Source organism: Anolis carolinensis, chromosome 1 (genome assembly GCF_035594765.1).
Source record: "Anolis carolinensis isolate JA03-04 chromosome 1, rAnoCar3.1.pri, whole genome shotgun sequence".
NCBI classification, from domain to species: Eukaryota; Metazoa; Chordata; class Lepidosauria; order Squamata; family Dactyloidae; genus Anolis; species Anolis carolinensis.
The window spans coordinates 336,354,603-336,377,671 of NC_085841.1; the positions used below are offsets into that span (position 1 = coordinate 336,354,603).

Here is a 23,069-nt window from a genome sequence, read left to right on the forward strand (position 1 = left end):
AGGGTCATTCTATAGAGAGGGAAAAGCTCTAGTGTTGTCTTAGGGACCAGTCACTCTTTGCCACCACTGCCATCATTTTTCTATCCAGGCATTCAAAAAGCCTCAAAGCAACCCAGCAACCGAAGATAAAACATATAATTATCCATTGTACTTCCATTCAGTGAAAGCAGCTTTCTGGCTCTTAGCTAAATTTTACTTATTTAAAATTTTACAAACAAGACTACATCATGATGTTTAAAGCTGCCACACAAATAAAGTCAGTGTAGAACAATTTAATATTTTAAATGATAAAGACTGATTTAAATAGATTAAAAGTATATTGCATATTAAAATAAGTTAAAGCTGTGTGAAAATCATATTTACAGATTTGGACCTAACTTATTAGGTGCCATGTTCTTTTTTGGCACTTCAGTGTCTTTCAGGAATGCATGCAGATGTCAAAGCTGAATTTTTCAAATCATCAGCACCTCTTCCAGGACACATGCCACAGTCCATCAGGGGTAGATTATCAGTGTCAGCCTTTGCTTCAAAGGCTCAGGTATATGACGACAACACAAGGCTTTAGGGGGATAGTCTTGGGAAAGGGTTAAATAGCTGACAGGTGTTGACCATTATCCCTGGGGTAGGCTTTCCACATGGTTAAATCAATTTTTTTAATGTCAGGAGCGACCTGAGAAACTGCAAGTCACTTCTGGTGTAAGAGAATTGTCCTTCTGCAAAGGCATTGCCCAGGGGACGCCCAGATGTTTTGATGTTTTGACCATCCTTGTCAGAGGTTTCTCCCATGTCCCCACATGGAGCTGGAGCTTATAGAGGGAGCTCATCATGCTCTCCCTGGGTTGGATTCGAACTGGCAACCTTCAGGTGAGCAACCCAATCTTCCAGTCCTCAGTCCTGCCAGAACAAGGTTTTAACCTGCTGCGCCACCGGGGGCTCCAGTAAAATCAATGCAATGACATCATTTGGAATCACTGTTCCAGAAGGGAGGAGGGAAATGGGGGGAAGGAATAGATAATGGGTTATACACATCTAAGGAATATATACAGCATCATTTAAGGTAAAGTGACCTTTGGAATAATGTATATCGAGATAAGACTTGTATGGCATGTAACAATGGATGTATCAATAAAAAAAATTGAAAAAAAATAGTATCTGGGGTGATTAGAGGAGTGGAATATACATGGTTATGCTTTGGGGAGATTTTGTTTAATGCTGTAGTGTTCACTACCTTCTTTGGAGCCCTGGGTGCTAGTAACCTAGTAGTCTCACCTAAGGTGGAGATGTCTGGTAGAGCACTAGAACTCCAGAAGAAGGAGGTCACTCAGAGTTCTTATCTGATGCTTCATATAGACCCCATCCCATAATCTTTGAATTTGGAATTATTTAAAACCATGTCAGGTTGGAAAATAAGCACAATGTCAGAAAATTATCTGAACCACATCAGCTAGAATTATATATGCCAGATATTGGAGGAAAAAAGAAACTCCCAAGAAAGAGGAGTGGATTACTAAATTATTCAAAATAAAAAATATAGATAGATTAACCTACTTAATAGCAAAAAATCAGGGAAGATCTAGGAAAGAAACAGATTGGCAACAAGTAGAAAGATTACTTAAGTAGAAACAAATTTGCAAAAAAAAAGGATAATTAAACAAAAGTCCCAAATAATTTGGACTGATTAAGAAAATTAAAATAGAACATTAAGAATTTAAAAATGTGTTAAAATCCCCACCCAAGATATGAAGAAGGGGAAAAAAAGGATATTATGACGGAAGAAACGAATGAAGATAAGGAGAAAGAATCTTCATCAGAGAAAGCAAGACCTCTCCGAACGTGGAAGCCAAACCACCAACATTTTGATCACCTTTCTACTCCTTCCCCCCACAACCCTCCCCCCGTCATCTACCCAATTTTGTACCTCATTTTTCCCACCCCCTACCCCCTCAATGCTTTTGCTCCCCGTCAACCCAACCCCTTCCCCCGATTTCCATTCTTATCCCTCCTTTATCCTTCTTTGTATGTATGTCTGTAAATAAAGCAATAAACAATTATTATTATTTTAAAAAAGGGAAATTATCTGAACCAGAGGACCATTTACCAGTAAAGTTTGTCTGTCTGAACTTCCTGTGAAGTTCTACCTGGTGTTTTATTTATACAAGAATTGTCTCAGAGAAGGACCCAATTAAGCAAGACATCAAAGAAGTGTGTAAAGCCAAGCAACTTTGTTCCAAAAATTGTATTTTCTCTTAGGAATTTCCTATCTATAATGCATTGTTTAACTAGTGCAAGACCATTTATTGGATACAATAATAGACTTATAGAGTTGAAAGAGAGCCATCCAGTCCAACCCCCTGCCATACAAAAACACACAATCAAAGCATGCCCAACAGATGGCTATCTAGTCTCTTTTAAAAATTCTCTAAAGAATGTCTGAGGATTTTCAGTATTTCAATAGTTTAATCAGTTTTCTTATCAAAGCTAGCACTGGAAAATAATTGAGTTCAGAATAGACTGGATAGGCTTTCCAATTAATACTTGCTATGTTTTCAATTTACAACATACAAATCTACATTTTGGCAGTGGTAGTGGATATCTCCTAACATTCCTCCACAATTTACAGAGGAGCATATAAGGGATCTGGTGAGTGAAGAAGAGGAAACCAAACTGTATATCTAGCTACATAACAGAAGTGCAAAGAAACCCTCTTTTGACTTCATCACATGGGCTCTCAGACCCATCATAGGTTGCTGAGATCACAGGTCCTGGACAGAGCCCAGCAGATCCCTTCACATAATGCACAGCTACTTCCGGTGGGGCTCCATCCAGAAACTGTGTTCTCAGCTTTCTATGATGGAGCAAGAACACAAGAGACTTCCCATATTCTCGTTGCCAGCAATGGAGACAGCATTGGGGGGGGGAGGGGGAAGCTTGGCAGCTATGTTTTCCTCCATGTGATGGGGAAGGTGGTACTGCGGGTGATGGGGGCATGGGGCGACAGATTCCCCCGCTGCCACACGGATTCGCTGGAATGCCTGGCGAATTCCTCTTCTGTTACCCATGTTAGGGGGCTAAATGTGATGAGGGCTCTAGTGAACTGTGAAGATGCACAATGGGACACTGTAAAGGTGTCCTGATGAACACCAGGCTCTATAATGCACATTGCCATTCCTTAGTCTTGACCAAATACACACTGGTTCCAATGAACATCATTTCTATTTATACATCAGTCTCAATGCTCATTTACCACCTCACTGGGTTCCCTACAATAATATATCATGAATCTTTTACTGGATATGAATATTCATTCTATTTATTAAAGTGTTTACAAATCTCTCTTTACATAAGACTTTCAGAGCACCATATAAATTACCAAGTTAAAACAATTTAAAATAATGTCTAATGGAGAACAATGGAAAATAATTTAAACTGATGAACAGAATATTGCATAATCAAGAAGTTAAAACACACCAAAAGAGCTTAAAAACTATGCATGTGTACAAATTCAGATGCAGCCAATTAGGTCCCAAGAAAGAAATGGATGTTGTGTTTTAACTCTGTACTTGAATTGTTTTTTTTTTTTTTGTTTTTTTCTAGTATCTCTACTTTTATTATCCAAACAGAAGGTCTCAGTTTCTCTTACATCAGCTTATGTGCTGGACCACCGCAGTCTGGAAGTGATGTTTTCAGCGTGGGACAACACAGAGTTGATAGGAACGTGGAAGACTACCTATACTGCTCATCTGTGGTGAAATATCAATGTCTTTCGGGTCTGTGAGGGGCTTCAGCTTGAAGTTCTGCAGAATGGTGGTCAGGAACAGGAAAAGCTCCATGCGGGCCAGGCCCTCCCCTGCACAGATTCGCTTGCCTGCAAAGGAAAATGATGGATGGATGATGAATGGATTGAAATCCCATAATGAAGAGAAGATAAGAGAAGTAGTGTAACAGAGAGAGATCGTGCATTGCACCTTCACTGTGTCTGGAAGTGGTTTTTCATCATATAAAGACAAAGCCACCTTAGGTTAAAAAAACTGCAGAGAAATTTTAAGAGACCAATCCCCCCCCCCCGTTTTATGAAGTATGAATGCTGCAATTAGGCACCTTGATTAGCATTTAATGGCCTTGCAGCTTCAAAGCCTGGCTGCTTCCTGCCTGGGGGAATCCTTTGTTGGGAGGTGTTAGCTGGGCCTTGTTGTTTCCTTTCTGGAATTTCCCTGTTTTCAGAGTTTTGCTCTTTATTTACTGTCCTAATTTTAGAAATTATATTGTTCTGTATTATTATACCATAGTAATTATTATATATTATTTTTAATCTTATATTATCTGCTTAGAACTGAATTATATGTGGCCTGTTCTACACAACTGTATAAAATCCACACTAACCTGGATTATATGGCAGTGTGGACTCAAGATAATCCAGTTCAAAGCAGATACTGTGGCATTCTGGGTTATATAGGTGTGTGGTAGGGCCTTGAGTCTACACTGCCATATAATCCAGTTCAAATAAAATAATCTGTATTTTATAGGCAGTGTGGAAGAGGCCTAACTGAACCCTGGCTGTCCCTGGCTGGGGGTTGCTAGGAGACTAAGTGGGCAGAGCCTACCCTTCTAACTGGCAGCAAGGGGAAAAACAGTTCTTCCTGGTCCTCTAATTTTGACTTTATTTTTCTAGGTTTTTTTGTTTGAAAGACATATTTTGATGACTATGTCTTTTGTGGCCAAATTTGGTGTGATTTGGTTCAGTGGTTTTGTTGTTTACTCCTTAATAAAATTCACATTACATTTTTTATATATAGATTGTCTGTAAATAATTTTTTTCTGTTCACACATATGTTCATTTAAAAGTCTTACTATAAAGAGAGCATCACTGCATTCAAGGTATTTAGCATTGTATTTGCTTCAAACTCCTAAGATGGTCTGGATCAGTCCTTGTTTCATGTATTGAACCACATGACAATGATATAGCTGTATCCATGAAAGTTATCCCCTACTGGCTTTGGTTCTACAGGGAGCAATATAGGTATCTAATTCTTTGTTACTGTCATTCTTGAAAGAAACAAAAGATGGTTTTAGCACTTTTAGCTCCTTTATTCTTCCCATCCTGAGAACACCTTTGAAAACTGTACAGGTTTTAAAGATTATTCACAGTTTAAGATTCTGCACAAAGGTCGGATATATAATTGTGCAGTAAACAGCATTTTCTATGAATATTTAAGTTGCTTCCTGCATAGCAATGTGATATAACTTCATATCTATGTTCTAAAATGTTCTGTGGATACCTGGGACCATGGACAGCAGTGAACCCTACATTTTAAAAGAATGTGGGCTAAAAGCATAACATTTCACCACACTAGGAGACCTAGAAAGTTCAACAAGCACATCCAAGATGTCCGTATAATGTGTATATTTTTGAATGTGGGTAACTGAAACCATGGATACAAAATCCATATATATAAGGGATTCAAACTGTAGCAATAAAAACATATGAGAATTTTGCCCTGAGAAAGTCCTGCAGAGATACCTGGTTGTTTCTCGTCAGTATTTCTTGACACTCAAAAAACTTATTTTAAACCTATTTTAAAAATAAAGAATGCAAATATTTATATCCCCAAGAAAAATGGTGTAGCCATACAATTGTTACTGAATTGCAATCATAGTTGGTAATCACTGGCTGCCTGTCAATACTGATACTCTCTTCCTGGCAAGGTCAGGATGGCCCCTAATGTCCTTCCAGTGGCATGCTAAAATATTTTTATTCAGGCAGGACTTTAAAATAGAAAGTTTTTAAGAATGGGCCAGGAGACCCTACACTATGTTTGAATGGTCTTTAACTATTTTATGCTTACGAGTTTTATGTGATTTTAATGGATTTTTTAAATAATAGTAAAAGTTATTTAATTCTATATTAATTTTTTTGTAAGTTTTTAATTTTTAGGGTTTTTTAAGGTTGTGAGAAGCTTTGAGTCTTGATTCCTGAGATAAAAGCAAGATATAAATGATGATGATAATAATAATATCAATGATGGTGACAGAGACAGAAACACCCCTCCCCCTGATCCATTAAATCAGTCATTTAAATCTTTAAATATACTTTTGCAATGGTTCCAGTATGGTTGGGGCTAAGGTCACACCAACAACTTTTCAATCTAGGCAATGCTGGGCCTTTACTAATGATATAATTGCCACAATATTCTTAGTTTAACCGCCATGACTGTACCTACCTAAATCCTGGGACTTGTAACTTGTTCAGAGGCACTAGAGCTTTTTATCTGGCAATTATAAATTTATTTCCCTAATTTTTAAATCCCAGGATTCCATAGGATGGCATTTAAAGTAGGATATAACATCATAATTGCATGGTGAGCATGGGACCCAGGATGCAGTCTGTGAGGGTGGGAACTTACACTTCATAGTCCCAAAGTGGACTTTGAATGATTGCCCAACACCATGCTTCCATGAAGACTGTCGAGAAAGAGATTATTGTACCTGCAGAAAAAGGCATGAAGTAGTCACTCTTCCTGAAGGACCCATCTTCATGCAAGAAATGTTGTGGATCAAATTTTGTGGGGTTTCGAAATTCTTTGGTGTCACATAGCACTGACGTCAAAACAGGATATATTGTGGTACCCTACAGAGAATAAAGAATTCAGAAGATCATTTCCTTTCCATCATCAAAATATTAAAATAAAATGTCCTGACAAGTAACTGTCTTTGATATATCCAAGCTAAGCAAAGTTAAGATAACTTACTTTGTAGAGGAAGAAGTTCAGGTTCTTGGACTGGAAACACTGAACGTACCTTGGGAATGACATATTCTCTGAACACTGTGTCTTTGAGAACTGCATGGGGAACACTCAATGGAACAAGCGAGATGAATCTCTGGATCTCATGGATGACAGCATCTGTGTAAGGCATCTTTCCACGGTCAGCCATGCAAGGCTTTCGTGCTCCACCAATAACTTGGTCAATCTCTTCCTGTACTTTTGCTATAAGGAGATGGATGAAATTCAGCAATGGGAAACAATCATTCAAAAAACAGCAGAGAACTCTACAAGTGTCAATCGAGGGTTCATCCCCTCTGTGGTTTATTTATTTATTTATTTATTTATTTATTTACAGTATTTATATTCCGCCCTTCTCACCTCGAAGGGGACTCAGGGCTGATCACATTATACACACATAGGGCAAACATTCAATGCCCATAAACACATCAAACAGAGACCAAGACAGACAGACGCAGAGGCAATTTAACCTTTTCCTGAGGGGATGTTCAATTCTGGCCTCGGGGGGAGCAGCTGCTTTATCATCCACTCTGACGGCACTTCCTCATTCCAGGTCGTAAATTAGTTAAACTTGCCTCCCCACTTTTTTTTATATAAGTGGTACCTTATTTCCTACTTGATAGATGCAACTATCTTTCGGGTTGCCAGGTCAGCAACAAGCAGGGGCTATTTTTTATTTTTAATTGATGGGTGCTCACCCCGCCATGGGCTGGCCTCGAACTCATGACCTCATGGTCAGAGTGATTTATTGCAGCTGCTCAACAGCCTGCGCCACAGCCTGGCAAAGGCTGTTGAGTTAACAACAACAACAACAACAACAACAACAGTTCATGACAGGGTATAACATAGTTAAAATACATAGATAAAATAAAGGACCATAAAACACACATACTGAAAAATATAGAACAAATATTAAAACAACAATACTAATAAAATGTAAATTTAAAAATCATCGTTCCAAATGACTGTGGAAGCCTGACCAAAGAGATGGGTTTTTAATTGTGTTTCAAATTCTGACAGCTCATTTAATTGTTGAAACTCTTCCAGTAGCTCTTCCACAGTCTAAGGGCAGCCAGTGAAAAGATCCTCTGGGTGGCAGTTGCTAGTTTTGTTCTGGCTGGTTGAAGTAAATGTCTCCCAGAGGATCAATATGTACAAGGCAGATTATATAGTAAAAGATGATCCTGTAGGTAACCTGGACACAAACCATGTAGGACTTTAAAGGTCATAAACACTATGTGCTTTGCCTAGAAACTAATTGGCAACCAGCAGAGTGATTTCAGAGAAGGTGTAATATGCTCACTCCTAAATATACTCCTAACCAATCTGACTGCGATGTTTAGAACTCGCTGGAGTTTCTGAATTTGGCACAGCAGTAGCCCAATGCATTGAAGAACTCCAACCTTGAAATTACTAGTGTGTGCAGTACCATGTTTAGATCTTCCAGTTCTAGGAAGGGGCACAGCTTGTGTGTCAGACAAAACTGATAATAAACACTCCTGAGCTTTGCTTGTATCTTGGCTGACATTTGGACAGATGGAACTGGAAGCACTCACAAGCTGTGAAGACAGTCTTTCGGGGGAGTGTAACCCTGTCCAGAACCTCCACCCCCACCTCCCAGTTTAGGACTCTGAATAGGCACCTTATTTGGATTTAGTTTCAATCCAGTCCATTACCTGGACTGGATGAAGGTACTGATTCAGAGAAGACACACTATCCTTAGCTAAGGTTGTTTTTGAAGACATAGAGAAATATATGAGAAATCTACATGAAATATCTTGGAGACTTTTGATCCCTACTCACTGGGGATTCTCCCTCTGATAGTCTATCTTCTTCTATCTATTTGTCTTATAGAGTACAACACACACACCCCACCTCTACCTCACAAAGACACATTCTCATGTCAAGTTGATGATTTTTTTTATTTGAGCCCCAAAGGTTGTCCTTAGGGAAACAGCTATGTCTCTGAATATTATTTCAATATACTTGTAGAGAGCTCTGGGGCTGCTTCTTTCAAATCAGTGAAGCATGAAGCTTCTAGAACTCCTTGCAAGTATGTTTGTCTATTGAGCAAATACATGAAAAAACACAACTGTGAAAACAAATAACAAGTATTAACAAATAAAAGTAATATCACGGTGCAGATGAGATTAAAATATTGCAAACCAATCAACACTATTTTTCATTTTATCAAAATCTATTGTTCCAAAACTTCGTGTGAATTTCAAGAGAATATTTCCATTGATCCTTATAGCAATTACACATGCACTGCATATTCATTTGAGCATATACTTGTGAAACCTTGCCCTTTAACACAAAGGTTGTACCTCACAGTTAAGCTAAGAACCTACATCATGCTTGCACAGAAAAAGCTTGAACAACTATAGTGGTTGTGCTACTCCACCACATTTCTGAAAACCATGTTTGCAACTTACTGTGTGCAACAGCATATGATAAATAGGCAACTCCACAACCACAGTCAACCAAATGGTACATTTAAAGCATTGCCCAACAGTTATGCACCATCTGAGAATTTGCAACTGTATGTGCAATCTCTAGAAATCAATGAACATAATTATGAACTGAATGTGGAAATTATGCAGTGGTCAAAATTGTGCAGCCACAAGTATAAGGGAATGTGCAGAAAACATGAATAGGATTCAATCAATGATATATTATTCCATGTATGGAAGTTTAAGTTATACAGCCCTGATGTAGAATCCTAGCCAACAAAGGTCTACTGAATAGATCATTCTGAAGAAAGAAAATTAAAGTGAAACTATTGTCCTGTGATAGATTTTTTTTACCTTCTATTTCTGGATATTTCTGGAGTATCAGTAGCCCATATCTAAGAGTGGTGCTGGTTGTTTCTGTTCCAGCCGTAAACAAGTCAAGCACACAGAATATTAGATTCTCAATTGTGAACTCAGATGCATCATTCTGTTCTTCCTGGAGAAAAATACAGTGCAATTAGCATGGAATCATAGAATAACAGAGATGGAAGAGACCACATGGGCTATCTAGTCCAACCCACTTCCATGCAGGAAAAGCACAATCAAAGCATCTCTGACACATGGCCATCCAACTTGTGTTTAAAACCCTTTAAAGAAGGAGCTTCCACCACACTCCGAGGTAGAGTGTTCCACTATTGAACAGCTCATACATTCAGGATATTCTTCCTAATGTTCAGGTGGAATCTCCTTTCCTGTAATTTGAACCCATTGCTTCGAGTCCTAGTTTCCAGGGCAGCAGAAAACAAGCCTGCTCCCTTTTCCTTATGACATCCCTTCACATATTGACACATGGTTATCATGTCTCCTCTCAACTTTCTCTTCTGCCGGCTAAACATACCTAGCTCTAAGATGCTCCTCATAAGTTATGGTCTCCAGACCTTTGATAATTTTAGTTTCCCTTCTCTGGACACCAGCAGAATCAACTTACCCATCCTCATTAAAATATAATACAAAAATGTATTATGTATACTATATTTAATATGGTAAATGAATATATAATATTTAACCATATATAAAATATAATATAAGAATAGATTACTGATGAGTCCACAGAACAATGCAAAAGTCAAAATGTGCCTCCAATGTCTAAGTGTCTACTTATCTCTACAATGAAATCTACATGGAGATTTAAATGTCTATCATATGTACTATGTTTCACCTACATCTGTGGCTGGGATCTCCAGATGATATCTGAAGATGTGAGCCACAGATGCAGATTAAATGTCAGAAGAAAATGATTCTAGAACATGGCTGTACAACTTAGAATCCACACTACATCCCAGTGATCCTGGCCGTGAAAGCCTTTGACAATATTTTTGCATTTTAAAAGTTCCTTTGAAATTCCAAACTAAATGTTGCTATCCAATGGACACAAAAGCAAACAGTCACTCCTGATGTCTGAGCAAGCTTCAAATGGAGAAATGTCCTCCTTCCTTGCAGATTTTATGATTTTGTTTTACCTGATCCATTTTAATATAGAAGCAGTCAATGTAATCTCGAGGTGAGCTGGGGTCCAGGGTAGCCCTATGCTCTTTAGCTTCTTCTAAAACAAACTCTGCATTTTTGTTGCTGTTGGATGCCACTTTATGATGAGGCCCAGGGATGAAGTCCATGAGAGAAGGAAAGATGTTGTAGAGCTAGAGAGCAAAGCAGAAAAGATACCTGTAGATCATCTAGGTCAGAGCCATTCTCTCTCTTTCACTACACCTGCAACTAGATTGAACCTCTCCAGAAAAAGTGGTAGAAAATGACTCTGCATCTCTAAAATAACATTGAAGAAGTAAGGAAGCTATTCTGAATCTTGTGAGTGTTGAGGAAAATTATCTGTAGACATTTGGATAAGAGAGAGGTAGAATATTTGAAAATAGTTAAAATGATGTTTAAAATGTGTTTCTCAAATTTCTGAAAACTTTGACAAGGAGGAATTCAGACTGACAAAAACTCTAATAGTTTGAAACTCATACTGTGTAAAATTCATGAACAGCTTTTCCCACAGGAAAAAAAATAGGAATTTCTTCTATTGCAGAAACTGGTTTCCTGTGCAGATAATATAATTGTCTGTGTACAAAACTCACATGTAATTTTCAAACTGAAGAAGTTTGTCTTTACGTATAACATTTTTTTGTAAAGGGAAAAATGTTATCAGAGCGAGGAAAAATATGTGCAAACTTTTTATAGAATAAGTCACAGTGCTTTTTTTCAAAAGCTGCAGTTTTAAAAGAGTTTTTTTCACAGCAAAAAATCCTATTAAAATTATTCATTACTACTAGGCCTCTGCGATCAATGAAAGAAATGTTTCAATACTCATTACAAAATTAGGAGGTGCGGGGATCATGTCTAAAATATTTCCGAGATTGGATGGGGTCTGTATCATAACTATAAAGAGTTAACTGTTTGGAAGCTCCAAGTAGTCCAACGGGCGGCAGCCAGATTGCTCACAGGAGTGGTGTACAGGAAGCATACAACCCCACTGCTGCATCAGGTCCGTTGGCTGCCAATTTGCTACTGAGCACAATTCCAAGTGTTGGCTTTAGCCTATAATGTTCTAAACAGCTTCAGCCCAACTTACCTGTCCGAACGTATCTCTCCATATGAACCAGTTTGAGCGTTAAGATCTGCCGTGGAGGCCCTGCTCTCAGTCCCACCCCCTTCACAAAGGTAACTTGTGAGGATGAAAGACAGGGCCTTCTCAGTGGTGGCCCCTCAGTTATGGAACTCCCCAGTGATATTAGATCAGCCCTCTCCCTCCTGGTTTTAAGGGGGGGGAAGTAAAAACATGGCTTTGGAACCAGGTATTTGGGGAATAGTGCAATAAGGAATCGGCATGATGTAGCAGCACAAATGATGGCTTTAATTGTATTTATTAGGTAAGGTAAAGGTTTCCCCTGACGTTAAGTCCAGTCGTTTCCAACTCGGGGTTGGTGCTCATCTCCATTTCTAAGCCAAAGAGCCGGCGTTGTCCATAGACACCTCCAAGGTCATGTGGCTGACATGACTGCATGGAGCGCCATTACCTTCCCGCCAGAGCGGTACCTATTGATCTACTCACATTGGCATGTTTTCGAACTGCTAGGTTGGCAGGAGCTGGAGCTAACAACGGCCGCTCCCGCCGCTCCCAGGGTTTGAACCTGGGACCTTTCAGTCTGCAAGTTCAGCAGCTCAGCACTTTAACGCACTTCGCCATTTTAACTGTGTTGTATTGTATTGTATATTTGCAGCATTGAATATTGCCCTACTGAAATCCGCTCTGAGTCCCCTCTGGGGTGAGATAAATAACTATTTTTCATTAAGTAATTGTGCCAATGGGAAAACTTCAAAGGCTCTTTTCTCATTGTTAGAGCTATTGGCATAAAACATGCTACAATTATAGAACACCTTTACCACTGTTAGGTTTAACTCATCTATGGATTTTTGGGGAATTTTCAAAGTTTTAACAAACAATATTTTCTAAAAAAAACCCAAAACATTACAAGAGCTATCTCCTTGAATTTTTTATACAATGACACAAGATAACAAGGGATCATTCCCCCCAAGTTCAGAAAGATTCATACTTCTACTGATTTTTGAGAATTTTTTAAAAGTTTTGACAAAAACATTTTTAAAGCCACAGCAGCTATCTCATTGAGTGTCTCTCTCTATATGACTCATAACACAAAATATTAACCCATAGGACTTCAATTTAGGGATTTTCTCCCAGTCCAGCATAGATCTTACTAGTATTGAAGTTTCAGTCAGTTGTCTTTGCAGGTTGAATAATGTTTTGGAACTCCTGCTGCTGCTAGGAGGGACAAATCTATCCCCTATCTTCATTGGGACTTTCTGATGCTGAGCAGAATTCCGGGAAATGTAGTTTAGTGACAGGCCTTTTGAATTCTCTGCCATAGGGCTCTTTGCCTTCCCAAACTAAATATCCCAGAAATCTGTCCTCTCTCAGCTCATCCCACCCAATTGCTTTCCTCATGGCGAGAGGCAGCCTTTTCTTAAAGAGGAATGGGGCCTCTCTGGTTTTGCCTCACTTGCTTGCACTGGAAATTATACTGACTGTGGGAAGCTTTTGAGAATTATAGAATGTAAACGAAAATATTGGGTGAGTGTTTTGATTCTTGAGTTTCTGCCTGGATGCCCCCCTCTGTTTCTTAATATCTGTTCGTATATACAAATCTTATGAATTAGATATGACAAATGACTTAAAAACGAAGTTTTGCACTCCCCTAATTAATACATTTAAAGAAATTACTGAACAATTCATTCTCTTTCTCTATAGTAGGATGAAAATAAGGAACCAAATCCTGACATTCTTCAGTTTTATAGGCAAAAATAAAGAATTCCCATAATATTCCCTGTACTGTGCACAAACACAAAATTTAGTCCTGGTCACAACTTTACATGTTGGTGGACGGTGTGAGTGTGTATCACATGTGCTTTTCTGCATGTGCAGAATTGCAAGAATAAATACTTAACAAAGTGGAAAAAAATAATGTAGGAGTTTTGAGACAAAATACCAAAAACAAAAAGGGCACATGAGAAGTAAGAAATGACATCCCATCAGTTGCTCTCTACATCAATAACCCATTTAATCAATTGTTGAATCAAGAGTCAGTATGTAGGTGAATCCCAATGATCCAATAAATCTACTCTGGTAAGGACACGAAACAGTATTGTTTTCCTATGTTTTTCCAATGACTCCAGCAGTGTGTCCCCACTCCAAGCTGGCAGCAATCCAAAAATAAATATATTGGATATGCAAAGCTGCTTGTGTACAAATGCACACGGACATGTTTAATCCCACTTTATACACGTATATGTTAACACCAGGATTCCAGTCAAATTAGATATACATATTTGACACAATAGGACCTACCTGTCCCCAAGGAGAGCTAAAAACCTCAAAGTTTTCATTCATTGAGGCCATTATGGATAGAAATCTCTTGTCATTGTACTCATATCGCTTTCCAAAGACAATCGAGCAGATAACATTGGAGGTAGAACAGCTGAGCATGAATGTTGGATCAAAGGGTTTCTCTGGAAATAGGGGAAAAAGCATTAACTTGCCTCAACCTGGATTTTAGGTAACCATATGCTGTTATAGTAATGTGGTTGAAGATCTTTTCACTGTATTAGCCTTTGTTTAAAAATGGACTCGTCCTTGCATCCTTTTCAGGAATTGGGTATAACATCCTCATGTTCTGTCTTTTCTATCTGCATACCTGCACTGTGGAAAATTAGATCAGATGACAGTATATAGGGTCTAATTCAGAATTCAACAGTACCGGATCTTCATCTTTCTCTCAGAGCCCCTGAGACCAGAACATCTCAAGAAGTATGAGTTGAGACTGGGAGCAAAACCTGCTGTCATAATGTCTTCCATCTAACATCTGTAATTGGTTGGAACCTGACTGAGAAAGTGGAAGACAGAGAGGAATTTTTCCAAGAAAAACCCAATGGGAATGGGCTTCTTACCCTTTGTGTTTTGTAGGTATTCCACGACATACTGAGTTTCATCTTGGATCCTTTCCTCAATGCTTTTCTTTCCCATCCCAAAGTTGCGGAGGGTAGTGAGGGCAAAACGTCTGAGCTGTTTCCATCTTTCCCCATTGCTAAATATGATTCCTGGAAAGGGGAGAAAGAGCAAAGCAAATGGCAGAGGCAGAGAGAGGGGGGGATACAGACAAAATAGTGATCATTATTTTCAGATATGGCCTGAAATGCTACATCAAATAAGCATTGTGTAACTCTGCATTCAGAGTTAAATGCTCATTGTGTATTTCTAACTGTACAGCTAAATGTGCAAGAAAATGTGAAACATGAAACTTCCATTCATTGTGCACATCTGCATGTATACTGCTCAATAAATGGTGTGAATATGCATTTATGATGTATAGCAGCATTACATATGCAATAGCGCCACATACTCAACTCTCCTTAAATTTTTCTACAAAGAAAGCACATTTTCTACACTAAAGTGATTGATTTTTATTTATCATCATCATTGTTGTTGTCATCCTAGGAGAGGCCCATTCCAGCAACCCCAGGAAAGAGGTTAAAAAATTTGGAAGCAGTCATAGAGAAATCCCTTTCCCTTGTTCTCACCACACTTGTGAGTGAAGAAAATGAAATGTAGACAAGCACTTCTCTTGATGATTTATGAGCACATACAGACTTATATGAACCTATTCAGATTTCCAGATATCCAGATAGGGCCTTGTGGGTCATAAGTAGTATGCACAACACACTGATGTGCTGTTATAGTAATGCGGTTTTATGTTCCTTATCTCTAGCCCTGTTTAGCAATCTGGTACAACTCCTTGAGTCAGCTGATATTTCCAAATACTCTTGAAAGCCAGCCTCACATCGATCACACTGGAGTCATCCAAAGGGGATGGAACTAAGGCATACTATAGCCCAATCTGATGTTTCTAGGAATGCACATTGTTGGCATACAAGAAGTTTGAGTTCTAGTCTCAGATTTGAATCCCATTTAACTCATATTTATTTTTTGACATGTCTCTTATGACCACATTATATGGGGCTAGATTCAGGGGCAAACATCGATCTAGCCCATGGAGCCAGCCGGCTCCCATCAAACAATGTTGTGCTGGCTCTGTGGGTGCAGAGGGGTGGAACTGGCATGCCACTGCTGCCCTGGCAATACGGGAGGCTTCCTGTGTTGCCTAATTTATGGGGGAAGCCATGCTCACTATGCGCGCTCCCTGCTTTCCCCGTGTGATTGCCCTTCCGGTGAAGTGGACACCGCCTCCTTCTGCTGCCGGCTATCTGATGAGGTGGCAAAATTACTAAGAGCATTTCTGGCTTGTAAGGATCAAGCATCAACTTATTCACTCTTATCCAGTACATTTCATATGTTAGGCACATTTCCAGAACTTAAGCAATTTCCTTAGAATTTGATGAAAAATAGTTGGGTGTCATCTGCATACTGATGTTGCTAAAACCACAATAGGCTCTTTTAGCAGTTTCATTTATATGTTGATTGGTATGGGTGATAAAACCAAACTCTGAAATCAAACAGATGTCCCTAAGCACCATCATCTAGACATGTCCCTCCAGAAAGCAAAAGAGCCCCCCATCCTATCTCAGTGATGGGGACTGAAAATATCATGATTGTTGATATTGAAAGCCACTTGAACCAACAGTGATCCTTCTGGGTCTTGGCAAATGAATACATTAACAATTGGAACCATAAGGGAATGTAAAAAGAGATATAAATCTTCACTATTGTTTTCTTAAATGAAGCAATTAGTAATTTTAGAGATTTTCTTCCTACTGTGACAGTCTTTTCAAACTACAGTACAATTCAGAACTTATTCTGTGCAAATTGTGTATGTGGTTGTGCAACACTTTCTGTACAGGAAAGATCCTTTCTTATGCAAAAATAACATGTCTGCATAGCAATTTTACTTTTCTGTTCAGAAAATGTTGATTTCCATGGGAAAAGTGCTTCCACATACAATTTTTTACATAGTTGGTCTGCAATTACAGTATAACCCAAAAAACAAAGCTTTTCATTTGTTCAAGGTTTATCTAGCCAGGGCTTCTATATGCTTGAGAAACATGTTTTTCAACTGTTTCCCTAATTTTTTTTTTAAAAAATATTATTTCTATAGTTTGTAGGACTGTGCAAAATGTTGTTTGTGCCTTGTTTGTCATATCTATTTTGTAAGATTCATACATACAACTCAATATTAAGAAATGTGGGAAGCACCCACGCAAAAAACTTAAAATTCAAAGCACTGACTTATGATTTTCAGGAGAGTTATGTAAGTCTCATAAATGGTTCCAGGTCTCCATCGAGGGTGCTGCTTCTCCCCCAAAAGAGCTGGGTTTGTTTCCCCCAAAAGGCCCTGAGAAGAATGGTTAGACCGGAATGGAAAGAGAAACTCCACTCTTTCCTCAAAAGGGGGTGATGAGGGGGGGCAGGTCAGGTGGTTGGGATGCCTCACTGGATAACCAAGCAAGGAAGAAGCCCCTCCAGCACATGGCTGGCCCTGAGAGAGATAGGCAGAGACCACACTCACATTGAGGCTTTGACACGGGAAGCAAGCAGAATTCTGGAAAATTTAGTTTAGGGCAGGGCCTTCTGAATTCTTTGCCACAGGGGCATTGCCTTCCAAACTATATTTCCTAGAATTCTGCCTCCTCCTATGCCTCCTCTCTAAAGGGATTTCAAGATAAAAGAGGATTGTTGGGTGTTGAATTAACCCTGTGAGGTAGGCAAAGTTGATTATTATTTCAAAAGCTGGATGGGCATCTGTTGGGGTGGTTTCACTGTGCTTTTCCTGCCTGACAGAAGGGGGTTGGACTGGATGGCTCCTGAAGTCTTCCAATGAAATAGTATTGTTCAGTTTATGTTGGTTAACATTCCCTAAAAATCAGTGGTTGTTTCTGAAACTAGGAGGGAATTATGCCCTTGTTATGTTGTGTCACTAAAAATAGAAATTCCAAGAGATAGCTCTTGTAGTCTTTTTTTAAAGTTGTGCATAAAAACTTTTTAAAATATTTTAGAAATCAGTGGATGAGTGAACCATAACAGTGATAAATGTGTTCTACCATTGTAGCAAGTTATATCCCAATAGCTCTAAAAATGAGGAAGAAAGGAGCCCTGGAAGCTTTCCCACTTGCACAATTACATAACAAAACAGTAACAAAAAAATTGTTATATCATTATAGTTATGATATCCCCCTCCCAATTTAGTTATGAGTATTCAAACTTTTTTTCATTGGTCGCACAGGCCTAAAACTTAGCATATAAAACAAAGTTTCTGATTACTTAACTGTTGTGCCTTCAAATGCGGCTGCCACTGCAAGAGAGTTGTGTGGTTATTAATGATTAATGAAAGTAACAACCTTATTCTACCAATTTTTTATCTCTGTTTGATCTGACCTTTTTCCATTTTATGGTTATGTTTACAACACTTTATAGACATGATATAATTTCTCCTCAACCTGTCCTGCAAAACATCTGCAAATTGAAAAACACCACAAAATACCTTTTCCCTTGTTGATTTTGTCAGCTAAAGGCAACTTCCCTCTGGCTGAAAATTCATCTGCTCGGTCAATTAATGCTTCTTTGACTGCATCATAGCCATTCAGCACCACAACACGCTCCGTTCCAACATACATTGTGAAAACAGGACCATATTTCTGACTGAGCTGAGGAAAGACAAAGAAACACTAGAGGTTGATCACCTCGAGAACATTATCCCAAATTATTATAATTTTACATTCCTAAATCTTTCCTCACAGCTAATCTTGGAGCTCATATATCCACATGCTATAATCAGTCCTATGTTTAAATCATTGCATCTTGTTGCACTATTTCCTACTGCCAATTTGCCTGTTTCTTTCTTCTTCTTCTTTTGCCAGCATTGAATGGTATAACAATAACAATTCTTTTATTGCCTACCTCTCCTTGCTGCTCCAGGTGAAGTACAAGACAGTTAAAACAGTGAAGTGAAACAAAGCACTATTAAAATACGTATAACAAATACACAGAGGTAGAATGGGGCTTAAAATTTACCCAAAAGAAAAATGAAGGTTAAAATTCACAAGTTAAAGTTGACTAGGTAGGCTAGATGTTCCTTGTGGTAGGGATCTCTCTGCTCATATGCTTCAAATTACTGTGCACCCTATATATACAGATAAATAAGCTGCAAATGGGGTTTTTTTCTAGCTGAAAACATTTGACACAAACAAACTGGTGAAATAATTATTGTTTTCTTGCAAATATCTGCTGCGGAGCATGGTCTTCATTCTTCATTTACCTTATGGATAGCCTGATCCAGGTAGTTGGTTTTCAGCTGTAGAATATTTCCAATGATGGGCAAAGGAGTAGGACCAGGGGGCAACTTTTCTTTCTTCATCCTGCTCTTCCAGACAGCAGAGAAAACAAGGCAGGAGATGAAAACCACCAGGAATAAGGTAGTTATCCCCAGAGCCTCCATCCCAGGAACCAGAGATAAGCAGAAAGAACGGTTCCAGATTCAAAAGTGGAAAAGGCGAGTTACTGTGCTTCCCTAACTGACATTTATATACTGTAAAGTCAAGGGATGGGTGAAAGCTATCCAATGGCCACTTCCACATTTATCTGAATAAAATAGATTAATCATTAAGTAATCTAACCTTTTTGCATCATTTGGAAATGAACTTTTCTGAACTTTACTCTGTGTTCTCTTTCTTGTCTTATGATTGATTTTTCAGGCAATTACAAAAGTGTTTCAATGCACCTTTCTTGATGGGGGTAGAGAGAAGAACCAAACCACCCAAGAACCCTGTGTGGCTTTCAGGGACTTTATGGGATCTGTGATGCCATATGATAAGGTGCATGCCCATATGTACATGTACAGAATGCATGTGATTGAGGTGGAATGGGACTCATTGTGGTCAGTGAGCATTGACAATGATAGGTACACAGTTTTTAAAAGTTATTCATAATTTCCACTTCACGCCATCATAATTTGGTTCAGGTGAAATGTTGACAAGTGAGATGGTAAGAAAGTAACATGATTTGGTAACTTGGAATAGGTATCTTGGGCTCCATTTCCACTGCCATATAATGCAGTTTCGCAATGCAGTTTAATGAGTCTACACTGCCATATGTAATGTAATGAAACTGCATTATGAAACTGCATTGTATAGAAGTGCAGGTGGGGCCTTAGTATCTTCAACTAAAAAGAAGAGAAAGTAACAGAGGAAAAATATTGAATAAAAAGAAAATCCAGATTAAATCTGACAAAACTAACAAAAGTAGGCAATATTGAACATGAGCCAACAATGTTTTGAATGCGATTTTCCTGCTTCTTGGCAGGGGATTGGACTGGATGGGCCATGAGGTCTCTTCCAACTCTATGATTCTATGATTCTATGTGATGCAGCAGCTAAACAAGCCAATGGGATTTTGGGCTGCATCAAACGGAGTATAGTGTCTAGATCGAGGGAAGTCACGAAGTCCCCCTTATTCTACTTTGGACAGACCTCATCTAGAATACTGTGTCCAATCCTGGGCACCACAATTCAAGAATGATATTGACAAGCTGGAACATGTCCAGAGGAGGGCAACTAAAATTCACAAAGATCTGGAAACCATGCCCTTAGAGAGGTAACAAAGCAAACAATTTCAGACTTTAAAGTGAAGTGTGATGGTGTTGGAGAAAAAGATCAAATGATAAAAACAAAGTTTGCTGCTAGTTTACAAGATTTTTCAAGAACAGGCTGTGGAAGGCCTTGAAGTGATCCTTCCCCCACTATCCTCAGTTCTATCAATTATGCTTATGAAATCACTGAGTATCAAATCCATATAGGTAATTTGGTATATTGAGTGGAGCCTTTTAAGCCTATATCCTCAGTAGCAAACAGTCATCCATAAAACTATGTATGCTCATTGATATGGTTCAACAATGTAACAATGTACAGAAAGTAGTGGGCATCTCCATAGGAATGTGATATTAAATTGTCTTAACTGTCTTCTGCAATTAACGTTGGTATGCTTTGCATCTGTTTAAATTATTTTTAACATAATTAAATTGTTTTTATCATGCTGTGCCCTGAGATCTTTAGATGTGAGGTGGAATTTATCTTTGAGAGAAAAGTGAGATATAACAACGATGGTGATGATAATGATGATGATACATATGATAGGAATCATCTTATGGGAAATGCAAGAAGCACTTTTATTCAGGTAATTCTCCAAGTATTTTGCTTTGGCTTGTGGAGCTTAAGGAGATATGAGTTTTGCACAAATTTTCTTTTTACCCTCTTGGACTTGTGTTTTTTTTTAAAAAAAAAAATCTTGCCAGCATGTCAAAAAAATGGTTAATATGCATGTTTTAGTCAAGATTGCTACCAATGTTATTGAAGTTCATGGAAATTCAGCTGTCCCTGGCCTCTCTGCACCCTGATTGCTGATCTGCCTGCCAAAGCCAACCTAGTTCAACAAAGTTCAGTTTACATAAAATAAGACAGATGCCAGATAACTGGTGAGTTCAGACAAGTGCAAATGCCTGGCAAGTCAGCAAGGCTTAAATCATGTGTGATGTTATTAACTCTACAGAAGAAAAGGACAGAGGGTACAATTCACAGGATGAAATGAATTGGGATTGAAAGAATATTCAAAATATTATGTTTTAAATTTTGTATACTGTTTTTATATGATTATATTTAGGTGTTAAAATGTTTATGTTTTATTTTATTACTGTGGTTTGTATTATCAGCATTGAATTTTGGCAGTTTTGTAAGCCGCCTTGAGTCCCCTCAGGTGAGAAAGGTGGGGTAGAAATGTTCTAAATAAATAAATAAATATTCAGACAATAGTTTAGAAACACATTTTTGTTCCTAAGAAACCCCTATGAATTTTGGATTGGTGATGTTCTCAGGAGTTTGAGACTTATTCTGTGCAAAATCCACAGAAACCAGAATTCTTTTCCACAGAAAAGAGTCTTTTCTGCACAGAAATGTGTAGTAAATGTTGTAATTGGAAAATTGTTATGTGTAAAGTTTACAGAATATTCATTTGTGTAGAAAACAGCATTTTTGCACAGGAATTAATATTTTTTTTTCAGTGCCAAAATGCTTTCTGCATAAAGCAACTAAATACAAAATTTGCTCAGGATAAGTTCCAAATTAAAAAATAGCCTTTAAAGGCTATTTGGCTTTCAGATACTTTCTCACAGTTGGAAGGAAATTGCAGCCTCAGAACACAAGTCTGCTAACTTGTCTGTGCATGAGCTGCAGTGTGTAGTATAGCAATGGGGCCGAAGGAGAAATGTAATGACAATGGGCATTATACTTTAGCAGAAATGTAAAATGTCAAGAAATTTGGGGGCCAATGATAGATAGGGGAGAGAGAGGAAGATAAAAAACATTCCACCTCATTTTTTTAAATAGACGTTTTGGAGAAATATGCAGATAGTTATTTTCATAACACATTTATTTTACTGTTTTAGCCAAAGAAAACTTTTTATCAGTGAAATAAGTGTATAAAGAAAGCAAATGAAAGCAAATAAATACTGATCTCCAAGCATATACATGGAGATTAGCATATACTCCAAGTATATACTTTTGATAGTGAAGATGGGCAAAATTTTTTTAACTTTTCTACTGTGATTGCTTATGTACAATGTTGTCCAGTGAAATTCTTTTGGAGAATCAGATTCCTATAGAATAGAGGTAATATAATATCAGGTGGCCAATTTTCAGCAGTCTGTTGTGGCCAATTCACACTACAGTATTATTTATTTATTTATTTATTTATTTATTTACTTATATCCCACTTTTTCTCCCATGGGTGGGATTCAAAGCGACGTACAACATATACAATTCATACAAATACATTTGACCGCAATACATAATCAGATTAAAACATCATATCCTCATGGAGCCCCCAGATGGCGTAGTGGACTAAGTGACTTGAAGGTTGGGTTGCTGACCTGAAAGCTGCCAGGTTCGAATCCCACCTGGGGAGAGTGTGGATGAGCTCCCTCTATCAGCTCCAGCTCCATGCGGGGACATGAGAGAAGCCTCCCACAAGGATGGTAAAAACATCAAAACATCCGGGCGTCCCCTGGGCAACGTCCTTGCAGACGGCCAATTCTCTCACTCCAGAAGCAACTCCGGTTGCTCCTGACACGAAAAAAAAATCATATCCTCATATAAAAAACCAAATTAACATATCAAATAAAACAATTTAAAATAACTTGCAGCAACCACAATTTACTGATATCCATAACCTCCGGCCACTGAAGTTATTTGTCAGGTACAGTATTAT

The 23,069-nt window shown here is 38.3% G+C and overlaps 1 protein-coding gene across 1 annotated transcript; it reads right to left on the reverse strand.

Annotated features, from left to right (window-relative positions):
* Positions 1–2,221: 2,221 nt before the first annotated feature.
* Positions 2,222–19,357, reverse strand: LOC100552964 (cytochrome P450 2C23). The gene is made up of 9 exons (XM_008117330.3): positions 19,072–19,357; positions 18,298–18,460; positions 14,753–14,902; positions 14,154–14,314; positions 10,753–10,929; positions 9,587–9,728; positions 6,796–6,983; positions 6,484–6,625; positions 2,222–3,865 (listed from the first exon to the last, which is right to left on the reverse strand). Exons 1-9 carry the CDS (start codon positions 19,249–19,251, stop codon positions 3,684–3,686), a joined length of 1,485 nt encoding a protein of 494 aa, XP_008115537.1. The 5' UTR covers positions 19,252–19,357; the 3' UTR covers positions 2,222–3,683.
* Between the last annotated feature and the right edge of the window lie 3,712 nt (positions 19,358–23,069).